Source organism: Alexandromys fortis, unplaced genomic scaffold, assembly GCF_014885135.2.
Source record: "Alexandromys fortis isolate MF-2015 unplaced genomic scaffold, M_Fortis_MF-2015_v1.1 scaffold_42, whole genome shotgun sequence".
NCBI classification, from domain to species: domain Eukaryota; kingdom Metazoa; phylum Chordata; class Mammalia; order Rodentia; family Cricetidae; genus Alexandromys; species Alexandromys fortis.
Window position 1 is genome coordinate 1,265,154 of NW_026067934.1, and position 14,438 is coordinate 1,279,591.

General features: G+C 40.3%; 1 protein-coding gene across 1 annotated transcript; it reads right to left on the bottom strand.

Moving 5' to 3' along the window:
- Window positions 1–1,890: 1,890 nt before the first annotated feature.
- On the bottom strand, window positions 1,891–2,854 carry Or7c2 (olfactory receptor family 7 subfamily C member 2). Its single transcript, XM_050146109.1, is given in 2 exon segments — window positions 1,891–2,550; window positions 2,552–2,854. Coding segments are annotated over 2 exon segments (963 nt in total).
- Between the last annotated feature and the right edge of the window lie 11,584 nt (window positions 2,855–14,438).

The window sequence follows — 14,438 nt, forward strand, 5'->3', positions numbered from 1 at the left end:
GCGTAGTCACATCTTGCTTCTTCTGTGTCTGGACAGGACTGCAGAGGAATGGGCTTCCTCCTTCCCAGAATTCTCCTGCTCTCCTTGACCCACCTCTACTTCCTGTCTGGTTGTCCTCCATATATTTCCTGCCTGGCTACTGGTCAATTTAAAATATAATTGACAGAATACAGACCATGGTCCCACACCAAGGAAATGAGGTCAGTCTCCCAGGACTCATGAAAAAGCTGGGTGCATAAATACATACTTATAATCTCAGTGCAGGGAAAACAGAGACAGGCCTCTGGGGATGGTTAGCCAGCCAGTCTAGATGAATTAGTAATGTCCAGGTTCAATGAGAGACCATGTCTCAAAATATAAGTGAAGAGAGACTGAGGGAGACACTTGATATCAACCTCTTGCTTGCACACATATGTGCATGTACCTCACCCTTCCCTAAATTTGGTCCTTCAGTGGTGTCTCTTAGATTCTTTAGGTTTTGTTTATACATTCTGAATTTTATAGTTTGAAGGCGTCATTTCATCTTACTTATCTTCAACTTCTCAGTCTCTCTTCCACCTTACTCATTAGTGAGATTTTGTTAATCAAAAATTAATTTATTGAAGCTTTTCATTACCAAAATTTTAATTTGAATCTAAATTTCTCTTAACTTCCATCTTTATATCCTGTATTGGCTTCCTTATGTCATTTAGCTCTTTATTTATAATCTCTTCAAATTAATTCAGGTGTTTATAAATATCCTTTTTGATTTTCTAAACATTTTCTTGAATTTTTTTCCCTAAACATTCTTATAATCATTCTTTTGAATCTTTGTCTGGGACTTAATAAAACAAAGTATGAAAGTCACTTCAGAACTGGTAATTTTGGAAGAACCCTGTTGCTCCCTCTCCTGATTTCATGTGGTAGTACATTTGTTTTCCATGATGGAAAATAAATGGAATCATGAGGATCTGCCCCTAAATGAGGAGTTTTGGGAGTTGTTGACTGCTGGGAGAGACAGAATTATTCCTTTTCAGGCATGTGGCCACTGGTAGGTTGCCCATGCTCTTACAAATGGTCCCATACCAATGCACATACTAGCAGCATTAATTGGACTTAGTGGTTTAATAAAAAAGAAAGAAAAGGAGTTCATACTGGGAGCAGGTCACATTGGTGGGGGGTTGGAGGAGAATTTGAAGAGTAAAACGTGTGTGTGTGTGTGTGTGTGTGTGTGTGTGTGTGTGAATATTAAATGAATATAGTGTTTGAATCAAGACCAGACTCTTGTTTAAGGCCCCTAATACCAGAAGTAGCCCCTTTTCTCTTACAGATGCTGGAAGGTACCTCACTTAAGGGCACCATCTATGAGTATTTAGCTAACAGATTTCTAATAGAAATGAACTCACATCGGAGGAGGTACTGGTGACCACATATCCTACCCCCTACCTTTCCCACCTGGGAATCAGAGAGTTAGGATTCAGACTTGTGCTGTGAGCATCATCCCCTTTGTCATAGAGAACTAAATCTTTCTCAGACAGTTGTAATAAGGGACCTAGAATCTACAACATGGGTCCTAATATCCTCATTGGGGATATTGACATGCTGTCTGTCTCTGGTGCTAGCTAGGGCTTGAACTCCTCTTAGAGCCCATGTCATTCTATTTCTGCCTGCTGCTCTGTCCATGATGTTAATAACTCTTCTAATCAACTACTTGACCCCTAGATTTGTCTCAGTGTTCCTCTTAAGCCCACATCTGAGACCTTTGATATATGATCATATTTATATGTATACATAACATTCTCAAGAATAAATAAAAACAATATAAACCTTGTTTTTGAAAAATGTAGTCACTACCTTAGATGATGTTTAGTCACTACCTTAGATGTTTTCTGATTTCACTGAATTGGCTATTTATGGGGGTCCTGATATGGTCCCTTTGCCAAGAAACATCATCTTCCTGAGGAGTTTTCCCAAAGCCTTCTGCATATCTTTGTTCCTCAGGCTGTAGATGAAGGGGTTCAACATGGGAGTGACCACAGTGTACATTAATGAGGCAATCAGATTCATTCTAGAAGATGATGTGGCTGCAGAGCTGAGGTAGACTCCAAGACCATTGCTGTAGAACAAGAAGACCACCAACAGGTGAGACACACAGGTGGAAAAGGCTTTGTACTTGCCCCCAGCAGAGGGAATTCTTAGAATGGAGGAGACAATCTGAGAATAAGACAATAGAATCCCAGAGAAAGGGAAACCAGCTATAACTATAGTTATAGAATATACCACAATGTTATTGACAAGGGTGTCAGAACATGCCAGCTTCAGGACTTCAGGAAGATCACAGAAAAAGTGTGGGATTTCCATGTTTGTACAGAAAGACAGCCTTCACACAGTCAAAGTCTCAGGCAGGGAACTCATGACACTGATTAACCAGGACCCAAGAGCCAGCATCACACAGAAGCAAGAATTCATGATGACGACATAGTGCAGGGGATGGCAGATGGCCACGAAGCGGTCATAGGCCATCACTGTTAGGAGTAAATTATCCAGACATCCAAACACAATGAAAAAAAAATATCTGCGTGATGCAGCCTTTGAAGGGGATGAGTTTGCTTTGGGTGTGGATATTCAGTAGAGTCTTTGGTATGGTGGTGGAGGTGAAGCCGATGTCAGCTAAGGACAGGTTGGAGAGGAAGAAGTACATGGGCATGTGCAGGTGGGGGTCTAATATGATGGCCAAGATGATGAGCAGGTTGCCTGTGATGGTGACGAGGTACATGGAGAGAAGCAACCCGAAGAAGAAGGACTGCAGGTCAGAGTCTTCGGTGAATCCCAGGAGGAGAAAGTTTCTACCTCCTGTTTGGTTTTCTCTTTCCATAGGACTGCTGGATTATCTAAACGGAGGGACAAAACACAATATAAATTCATCTCAAGTGGATTCTTCCAAATAATGGCAATGCATTTTTATTAAGACCCAAGGTATTAGCTGAGCATTGTGGCACATGCCTTTTAACCCCAGCACTTAGAAGGCATAGGCAGGAAGATTTTTGTGAGTTCAAGCCAGCCTAGTCTACATAAAGAGTTCTAGAACAGCCAGGGTTATGTAAAGAGATCCTGTCTCAAAACACCAAACCCTAAAACAAAACAAAAGAAACAAAACAAACAACTCACCTCTCCAAAACAAACAAACAAACAAACAAACAAACCCAAAAATCCCTAAGGTACTATGCTCGCGAGCTGACTCAGTATGATTAGTCCCTTTCCATCAAGGCTGATGACCTGCTTTTTTTTTTTTTTTTTTTTATTTTATTGAGAATAAGAAAAAAAAAGTTTCCGCCTCCTCCCAGCCTCCCATTTCCCTCCCCCTCCCCCACTCTTCTCCCCCTCCCCCCTCTCTTCTCCCCTCCCCCCACTCCTCTCCCCCTCCCTCTCCTATCCAAAGAGCAGTCATGGTTCCCTGCCCTGTGGAAAGTCCAAGGTCCTCCCCCCTCCCTCCACGTCTAGGAAGGTGAACATCCAAACTGGCTAGGCTCCCACCAAGCCAGAACATGAAGTAGGATCAAAACCCCTTGCCATTGACCTTTGACCTTGGCTTCTCATCAGTCCTCATTGTTCACCATGATCAGAGAGTCCGGTTTTATCCCATGCTGTTCCCGTCACAGTCCAGCTGGCTTTGGTGAGCTCCCAATAGATCAGCCCCACTGTCTCAGTGGGTGGGTGCACCCCCCGTGGTCCTGACATCCTTGCTTGTGTTTTCCCTCCATCTGCTTCTCATTGGGACCTTGGGAGCTCAGTCCAGTGCTCCAGTGTGGGTCTCTGTCTCTATCTCCATCCATCACCAGATGAAGGTTCTATTATCCTCTTGGCTAAGGGAAGTAGATAAAATTGCCGGGGACAAAATTGGGATGACCTGCTTTTGATTTCTGGTATATGCATGGCGTAAGGAGAGACCCAAATCCTTCATTTTTGTCATCCACTTTTTACACATATGCCATGGCACACACGTGCATTCACACACACAGAATAAATAAATAAATAAATAAATAAATAAATAAATAAATAAATAAATAAGGGTTGGAGAGATGGCTCAGCAGTTAAGGGCTCATACTGCTTTTTCAGAGGACCTGAATTTAGTTCCTTGTATCCAGGTGGAGCAGCTCAAAAACACTAGTTCTAGGAGATCCGAGGCCCTCTTCTGGTTTCAACCAGTACTTGAACTCATGTACACACACATGCACACATCCAAATATATGTATAAGTAAAATAACTATAAAAAATCTTTAAAATAAATATAATAAAATTTTAAAAGAAACAAAAAATTCATGGGGGTACTCAGTCATTTTTTTTTTTGTGGGTAATCATTTAATCTCTGACTGGCAATTTGTGTTACCATTGTCACCTAAAGTAGTTGGCTGCAGAAGAGTGGTTCTCAGTGCTGTTCTCTGGAACAGCAACTTCAGCATCACTCTGATGGCTATTAGAAATGGGCATTTGGAAGCCATTCATACCAAATGAGTGCCATGCATTTTGTGGAACCAGTGATCTCATCTGTGTTTTACCAAGCCCTCTGGGGAACTCTGATGTCCACATGAGTATGAAGACCACAGCTTTGGTATGCTTACGCAACCAGACCTCATCAGCATCCCTGACAGCAACTTTGGTGTGTTCTGTCTAATGAAAGTGTGAATGGGAATTTTCAGAGTATATACTGATTTGTAAACCATTGGAAATCTTTGTTTTATGATAGTGCTTTCTCTGGTTCTTATATGAGCCTGATCACAATTGTTAATACCCACTTTTCATGTCATTATTGTTTAGATTTCCTTTATTGATACAAATTATATACAAATTCTATGACATGCAGTTTATTTCTTTCTTTTTTTGTTTGTTTGTTTTTCGAGACAGGGTTTCTCTGTGTTGCTTTGGAGCCAGTCCTGGAACTAGCTCTTGTAGACCAGGCTGGCCTCGAATTCACAGAGATCCACCCACCTCTCCCTCCGTAGTGCTGGGATTAAAGGTGTGAGCTACCACCTCCCAGCCTGAAATGTAGTTTCTAAGCATGAAGAATTAAGTTTCTAAGTCTTAAATTAATTTTTCATTATCTGACTTTTTCTGCCAGTGTTAGGAGGAAGCTCCTAGGCATTGTTGTGGCGTTACTGAGTTACTTCCTCAGCCCCTGATTATCATTACGTGAAGGTGTTCAGTAAATCCTGTCCATTTCATCATTTATTTACATCAGTTTCCCAATTTTTATATATTACAAATACAGTTTAGATTAATGTGATTTTTAATTTTCTTCTCTTATGACAATTTGTGGGAGCATCCTTTGAGTTCTTAAAAGCTCATAAATACAAAAAAAGTTTAATAAAAATAAAATAAATTTAAAAAGTGCATGTACTATTTTCACCTTCTTATCTATAAATCACTTTAAATAATCACACAAAGACACATACATATGTCTTAACAGTGAGTTGATTGTCAAATATCTTTGTATAAATAAGAATTTTGGGCCAGGCAGATCTGCTGCTCACTCAACTAGAGCCTGAGTCTGCCTCAGTGTTAGCTTTTCCCACCTTGGAGGGAGAGGAGGCTGTGGCAGGGAAGATTATAGACCAGAAATGGCGAGACTTACCTGACAATTTTCCCATGTCCCAGATCAGGAGTGGGTTTTAGCCCAGTCTAGTGGCAGGAAAAACAGAATGCGTCAAGGGATGGTAGGCAGTTCCCATGTAGAACTGATGTCTGGGACACTATACTCTCCAGCCCCACAGCCATCTGATGTCCGCATCTTTGGAGGGTCAGGAGGAGGGTTATGCCTGTAACCAAGAGCTCCTGAGGCATCCATGGTGCCAGAAAATAAAAGAAAAAAAGAATTTGGGGGGCCAGGAGGTGTCTCAGTAAGTAAAGGCACCTGTTACCATGCGTGATGTCCTAGGTCAAACACAGACCTGAGTGGTAGGAGAGAGCAAGTTCCTGCAAGTTGTCCTCTGAAAAATAGTCTATTTATTGGATTCCATCAAATTTGGATTCCATCCATGAGTTAATTCTGAAAAAGTTGATATTATTATTGTGTCAAAACTTCTTGTTGAAGTAACAGATAGCTCTCTTTTGAAACCATTCTCTTTCTTAGCAAAATTTTCTGACAGTTTTTAACATGTAAAATTATACTTATTACTCATTAATAGTGTTTTAGTATAGTTAGAGGTTGATATTATGAATGATATTCCTCTATGATGTATCTCTACTTATGCAATAAAACAAAATTTAATAACAATAATAATGATAATAAAAATAAAATCTGCCTTTTTTGATGAGGTGTATTTGTTTCTGGACTTTCTTATTAATTTATTAGTTTTTGTTGAAATTGATCACATTCAAGGGTAGAGATGACTCAGTAGCTAGGAGCACACTCTGCTCTTTCAGAGGATGGGGCTTGGTCTCCTGCCTTTATATATATAGGTCTACAACTGTGGAAATCAAATACTTTTTTTTGACTTTCACAGGCAACACACACACACACACACATGATACACTCCCCACAAAAGTTCTAGGCAAAATGTATCACATTCCCTGCATTGCACCATATTTTCTATTTACTTGAAATTTCAAGAAGCTTGTCAAAATTTATTATGAGAGATAGAGTTGCTAGTTTCCTTCTCTATTTCTTCCAGGAGTTGTACAATATCACCTGATGTTCACTTTCAGGTTAAACTATATCATATGTAATTTTTATCACATGTATTCACATTTTCACAAATATTTTAGAAAGTGTTAGTATAAGTATGACTAAGTGTTCACAGATGGCTATTTAGATGATAGGATGCTAAATCTGATTCCATATTCTCAAATAGTCTCAAAACGTTAGATGTAGAACAGACTGACAACAAAGTCTTTTAGGAAAACATGAATATATAAATGCTATAAACATAAACATGAACATGCATAATCTTTGAGAATAGAAATCCTTTACAGATGAAAGAGAAGTAAATTTCAGTAGTCAGAATGATGATCTGAAGAATTACAATTGAGGAAATGTGGTACAGATATTTCCCATCTCAAAATCACCTAGCTGGTTGATGCTTGATGAATATTACAAAGCTAATTTTTTTGTGTATAAAACCTTAATTGTAAGTCATAGAATCATCAGCATCTCATTGGGAAAAGGATAGAGAAGATTAAGTATTCATAAAAGGAAATGTAAAATTAGTGACAAATATTTGAATCTTGTCTTTGTGTGTGAATGTGTAGGTCCCTGTGTGCCATGTTGCATATGTTGTTGTCAGTTTTGACCTTACATTTTGTCGAGTCAGGGTGTGTTACTTGCTGCTTCATATACCAGACTAGTAGGACTGTAAGCTCTTTGAAATTCTCCTGGCTCTACCTCCCATTTTAGAGTAGATTAAATTCTAGACCACTTTATTATCAGGCATGTGTTCTGAGATTCTGAACTCAAGTTCTTAAGAATATGTGGCAAATACTTATCAACCAAGTCATCTCCCCAGACACTGACATTTTTGATAGAGAATGAAACAACTTAATGCCTTCAGACAAAGGACGCAGATGCTTGGGAAAGAACTCTAAGAGAGGTAGTGAGCTAAGGGAAGATTAATTTGCATCAAGAAGGTGAGAGATATCTGAATTAGATTCTACAAGGGGGGAGTGAGATGAAGCTGAGAGGGAGAGTAATTGAGAAAAACACAGGAGCTGATTGTTTGGAACACTTTAAGTGAACAGAAGCTCCTCACCAGGGATGCTGCTCACCGCACTGCACCGTTTTGAGCCCCAAACTTCACCCATTGAGAACACTAGCTCTTTTTTATACCTGCTTCCCATCAGGAGCTCCAGTGGTGGTGTTCTGTCTGCATTCTCTTTTTTCCCTGAGTGGAAGGGGTTCAGCTAAGCTCCAAGGCAAGACAAGGAGGTGCTATCAAGACCCATTTGAAGGAACAGTTGAACTCACTGATTCCTTGAACTGTTGCTCTGTTATTGGAAGTGTCAAGTGGGAAGTAGTGTTTCCAGTACCTTTGTGTTGAATTCCCATAGAATCTCATTAAATTAATTGCTCCATTATCACTGTATTCTCTGAAGAATTTATTTCACACGAGAGAGGAAAGTAAGTAGAAAGATATTTTCGTATACTAAAGAGGATCTTGTTTGCCAGGTATGCCTATCTTTTTTCCCGAACTCTTTGATCATGATGCCCTTTCTCCCTGGATTTGTTCTCATTTTTCATTATCTTTCCCTGTTCATGTCAACCCATAGTGAGATTGAATTTGTTTGCCAATAATGTCAGCAGGCATTGTTTCAAGGCCATGTGAACCCTGAGTGCCACATGTGTAACTGGGGAGAGGGATCGGATTGGCTTAACTTAAAAGAGCTGCAGTGACTTTGACACTGTCTTAGAATTATCATTGCTGTGATGAAATACAATGACCAAAACAAATGTGGGCAGAAATGGGTTTGTTTGACTTACAATTTTACATCATTGTTTTCTATTAGGGAAGTCAGTTCAGGAACTCAAACAGGGCAGGAACCTGGAGTCAGGAACCAATGCAGAGGCCATAGAGGGGTGCTGCTTACTGACTTGATCCTCATAGCTTGCTCAACTTTCTTTTTTTTTATAGAACCCAGGACCATCAGTCTAGGGATGGCCCCACCAACAATGAACTGTACACTTCCCCATCAATCACTAATTAAGAAAATGCCCAACAGCCTTGCCTGCAGCCTGATCTTACAGAGGCATTGTCTCAGCTGAGGTTCCCTCTTCTCAGATGACTATAGCTTGTATCAAGTCAACATAATACTTGTCAGCACAGTCATAATTTTTATCCTCAAGGATAAAGGGACTATGTATATATAAGTCCGGATGTGTGGTAATAGAAGTAAGATGAGGGATTGTAGATGGATGCTATAAAGTAGTCACATACTACCTCAGAGTTTAGTATAATAAAGGGTTTTTTATTTAGGGGTAGACTCACAGATCACAGTGCTCTCCATGAGTGGGGAACAGGAACTGAATCCAGTAGCTGAGAGAGAGAGAGAGAGAGAGAGAGAGAGAGAGAGAGAGAGAGAAAGAGAGAGAAGCCATGCAAGCTTTACATTATAATAAAAAGAACACACTCAAGTGAGCTGGTATCTTAAAGGCTATTGGCTAACGGAGTTCTCATAGCACCTCCCCATTTTGTCTAAATAAGAGAGTTCTAAGCCTAATACAAGACTATATACAACAATAACAAATTTCAAGTACAAAAACTAGAATTACAACCAGCATAAACAATATCAAACTAGAAATATATGCTAAATGGTTTTTTTTTTGAGACAGGGTTTCTCTGCAGCTTTGGAGCCTGTCCTGGAACTAGCTCTTGTAGACTGTCCTCGAACTCACAGAGATCTACCTGTGTGATCTGTCTCTCAAGTGCTGGGATTAAAAGTGTGCATCACCACTGCCTAGCTCATATGCTAAATATTTTAATAGTTACCCTATCCTAAGAAGTCTAAGTCTTGTATTAGAACTGGTTTGGCTAAGTCATAAGAGGAAAGTAACTATGACTATATAGTCTTCAAACCCATTGAAAACCTAAGAAGGGAAAAAGTATACTTGAGTAAACAGGAAGTGCAATCAAACAACTTCCAAAGTGTTCAATAAATGACAGAGACAACTGGCTACCTGGGCAATCACCCAAAGTCTCATTTGCAATGTTGAAGTAACCAACTTTGGCCTAGAATAACTGACAGACCATTTTCAGAGGCAGGAAAATTTTCAAAACCATCTTATTGTGTATTGGCAAGGTTTGGCAGTCCTTTTTCTTATATTTTGCTTGTCCAGTCTGGACTCTGTGCATTTGTCAGTGGTCAAGGCATGGGCTGTTCTTTGCCCAAAGGCCAGTTTTGCCAAGAAGAAAACAAGCTCCAAATGGAATGTCTTTGGTATCCAACATTTTCTCAGGAATAGATAGGTGTTGCTAGGAGCAATCATGTCTCATGCCAACAGAACCCTAAATTATTTAAATACCATATTCTACAGTTTTTTGAAATGGTTGAAGATTAGCTATCTATGCAAAATACAACCTCTGTGTATCTAAAGAAAAAACATAATTAGTCTAACTATAAGTGTGACCAATATGTTTGACTACACACACACACACACACACACACACTTGGTTTTTGAGACAGGGTTTCTCTGTAGTTTTGGAGCCTGTCCTGGATCTAGCTCTTATAGGCCAGGCTGGCCTTGAACTCACAGAGATCTGCCTACCTTTGCCTCCTGAATGCTGGGATTAAAAGCATGTGCCATCACAACCTAGCATGATCTATAATTCTTAATACCTATATAGCTTAAAGAGTAAGGTCTCTTTAAAATATTAAAGAATCTTTAAACAACTGTGTAGAAAATGAGGACAATGACCTCAAAATGTAAATAATGTATGACTATTTTGATCAGAGGTAGAAATGTATAGTACATATGATAAATATATCCTGAAATTGTATCAATATACAAAATCTTTTAAGGAGAGGTAGAAGCAGGCATGCATACAATATGACAAAATAGTTTTGCATAGGTATACATGCAGCGGTCGGATTAATAATCACCAAGGTAATAGGTATTTGAACAAGTTTAATAACAAAACCAGACTCACGAAACCAAGGTTCCAGCGGAGTAGCCGGCGGAGACAGGAGAAAAAGGGAAGGGGCGCGCAGCCTCTGCCCGCCCAATATATCAGTAAACATACGCCTGAGGGCAGCCCGCCCCCAAGGGGAGGGCTTATCCCTACATATACAAATATTGTAAACATAAATAGGAGCATACTCAATATAACAACTATAATTTTAATTTGTATTAATATACAAGAATCTATACCAATGTAAATTGTCTATAAATAATAGCTCGCAAGTATTCACTCTATTACTCACTATTATTATTAGTGTGAGTAAGCGCACACTAATCTACTCATTATCCTATCCAATTTCCCTTTTTTTCAAAAAGATACCTGAGCCTACATAATTTCTACCCCAACTCTCAACCCTATACCAGTTATAATCAACCCCTAATTGATTTCCCTAACCCTGAAGACAAACTTTGTTAGAAGAGGGGATGTCGTCTTCTAGAATTACTTCCAGCTATCATGGGGGTGATATTCTTTCTATGGGATCCAGTAGTTGTGGCCTTCTTGGGTTCCAGGTAAAATGTGATTTTGAGTTTTGAGAGCTGATACTTTGTAATGGGAATGGCCTAGGTTTCTGAAGGTGTTCATAAGGGGGAGGATAAGGTGTTCAACTAGAATCTGCTCATTTTGTCTCCCTGAAATGGGGGAGACAGTGAGGAAAGGTCACCACAGAAGGTCTGCTGTAGCTCTGGAGATGAGGCTGTAGGGTTGGATCTAGAGAAACAGAGGAAAGGGGAAGATCTACAGACAGCCTAACTGCTTCCTTTTCAGGAGTGGTATGTGGTTTAGCAAGGAGTGCCTCTTGAAGTTGGCAGGTAGGACAAAACAATTTGGGCCAGGTAGGTTAGTAAGGAAAGGTCTGTGGGATCCATAGGAGATGGGAACAGGATGTCAGGGAATGCTGCTCAGGTGTTCTGCTGCAGAGTTAGGAATAGGACTGGGGGGCTGTATCTGGAGAAACAGAGGGAAAAGTGACGATCTATAGCCAGCCTACCTGGTTTTCTGGTAGGTATGGCCTGTGTGTTAGGAGGGGTTGATGCTAGTGTTGAGGTCTTGAATAAAATGAAGAGTTGGGGGAGGAAGGGTAAGAGGCAATGGTCTGTGGGATCCATGTGAGAAGCTGACAGGTGGTTGGAAAAAGGTTGCAACTGGCATTCTGTTGCAGATCTAGGGATGGGAAATTTGATTGGTTTAATTATTCTTCATAGTGGAATAATATGTCGTTGTTTCTATTGTGAATTTTTCTTTATCTATGCCATTTTTTTGATGGACACCAAGCCTAAGCCTGTAACTTGGCTATTGGGAATAATGCTGGACTGCAGATTGATATGCTGTTATCTACTGGATCACATTTTTAATTCCACTGGATATACGCCCAGGCATGGTAGAGCTGGATAATATTATTCTATTCAACCTCTTTTAGTAGTTTGAGAAAACTCCATGTTCATTTCGGTAGTGGCCTCATTAATTTGCAATCCTATAGTTGTTATTCATGGGTTCTATTTTCTCCATATTCTTGAGAGCATTTCTCATTGTTTTCTTCATGTTAGACATTTTAAGTTGGGTAAGGTAATAAAAAGTTTTATTTATGTGTATATGTGTTCCTGCTCATCTGTATGTGCACCACATGCCCAAGGAGTCCAAAAAGAGGGCATTAGATCCCCTAGGACTAGAGATATAGGTGGTTGCGAGATGTGTGATGTGAAGCTGATAATTAAATCTCAGTTCTCTTCAAGAGCAGCAAGTACTGTTTATATCTGAGCTGTCTCTCCAGCTCCATTTGTATAGTTTTGATGTGTATTTTCCTGATTGCTAAAGTTTTGGTCTTAGGGTTTCTGTTACTCTGATAAAGCAGTAGGACTAAATGCAACTTGTGGAGGAAAGATTTTATTTCAACTTACATTTGTTGGTCACAGTTTATCATGAAGGGAAGTCAAGGAAGGATTTAAAGTAAATACCTAGAGGCAGAAACTGAAGCAGATGCCATGGAGAAGTAGTGCTTCCTGTTTTGAAGTATTAATCTAATTAATCTTTATCAATAAAAACCAGGAGTCAGATATTGGGGTAAAATATGAAGGATCAGAGAAGCATCAGAGCAGCCACCAGTGACCTCCTACCTCTTCAGTTCCTCCAACCAAGAGGGCCCAGATCCCCTCTTCACCCTGCCTTATCATTTCCTGTCTCTCTGTACAGGTCCTTTAGACCTCTATGGTTAACTAGCAGCTAACTCAGCCCTCTAACTCCAAGCAAGCTTTACTTGTTAAAATACAAACATTTTTTTTGTCTAAATAAAAAGAGAAGTTTTTTTTCTTTCATAATTTTTTATTAATTTTTTTAATTAAAAATTTCCACCTCCTTCCCGCTTCCTTTTCCCTTCCCTCCCTCACTCCCCAGGACTCCCAGTCCCCTCCCCCTCCCTCTCCAGTCAGAAGAGCAGTCAGGGTTCCCTTCCCTGTGGGCAGTCCGAGGTCCTCCTCCCTCTATCCAGGTCTAGGAAGGTGAGCATACAAACCGGCTAGGCTCCCACAAAGCCAGTACATGCAGTAGGGTCAAAACTCAGTGCCATTGTCCTTGGCTTCTCAGCAGCCCTCATTGTCCACCATATTCTGAGAGTCCGGTTTTATCCCATGCATTTTCAGTCCCAGTCCAGCTGGCCTTGGTGATCTCCCAATAGATCAGCCTCACTGTCTCCGAGGGTGGGTGCCCCCCTCGCGGTCTTGACTTCTTTGCTCATGTTCTCCCTCCTTCTGTTCCTCATTTGGACGTTGGGAGCTCAGTCCATTGCTCCAATGTGGGTCTCTGTCTCTATCTCCATCCATCGCCAGATGAAGGTTCTATGGCGATATGTAAGATATTTGTTAGTATGGCTATAGGATTGGACCATTTCAGGCTCGCTCTCCTCAGCTGCCCAAGGACCTAGTTGGGTACATCTCTCTGAACCCCTGGGAAACCCTCTAGAGTCAAGGCTCTTGCCAAACCTAAAATGGCTCCCTTAATTAAGATATATACTTCCCTGCTCCCATATCCATCCTACCATTATCCCAACCATCCCATTCCCCCAAGTTCTCCCTATCCTCCCCTTCTCACTTTTCTCTCCCCATCTCCTCTTTCCCCCATCCCTCCCCACTCCCCAGTTTCCAAATTTTTGCCCAGCAATCTTGTCTACTTCCAATATCCAGAAGGATAACTGTATGTTTTTCTTTGGGTTCACCTTCTTATTTAGCTTCTTTAGGATCATGGAATATAGACTCAATGACCATTATTTGTGACTAGAAACCAATTATGAGTGAGTACATCCCATGTTCATCTTTTTGGGTCTGGGTTACTTCACTCAGGATAATTTTTTCTATTTCCATCCATTTGCATGCAAAATTCAAGAAGTCATTGTTTTTTTTTTAACCACTGAGTAGTACTCTAATATATATATATTCCACACTTTCTACACCCATTCTTCTGTGGAAGGGCATCTAGGTTGTTTCCAGATTCTGGCTATTACAAATAATACTGCTATGAACATAGTTGAAGAAATACTCTTGTAGTATGATAGGGCATCTCTTTGGTATATTCCCAAGAGTGGTATTGCTGGGTCCTGGGGTAGGTTGATCCCAAATTTCCTGAGAAACCGCCACACTGCTTTCCATAATGGTTGCACAAGTTTGCATTCCCACCAGCAATGGATGAGTGTACCCCTTCCTCCACATCCTCTCCAGCAAAAGCTATCATTGGTGTTTTTGATTTTAGCCATTCTGACGGGTATAAGATGGTATCTCAAAGTTGTTTTGATTTGCATTTCCCTGA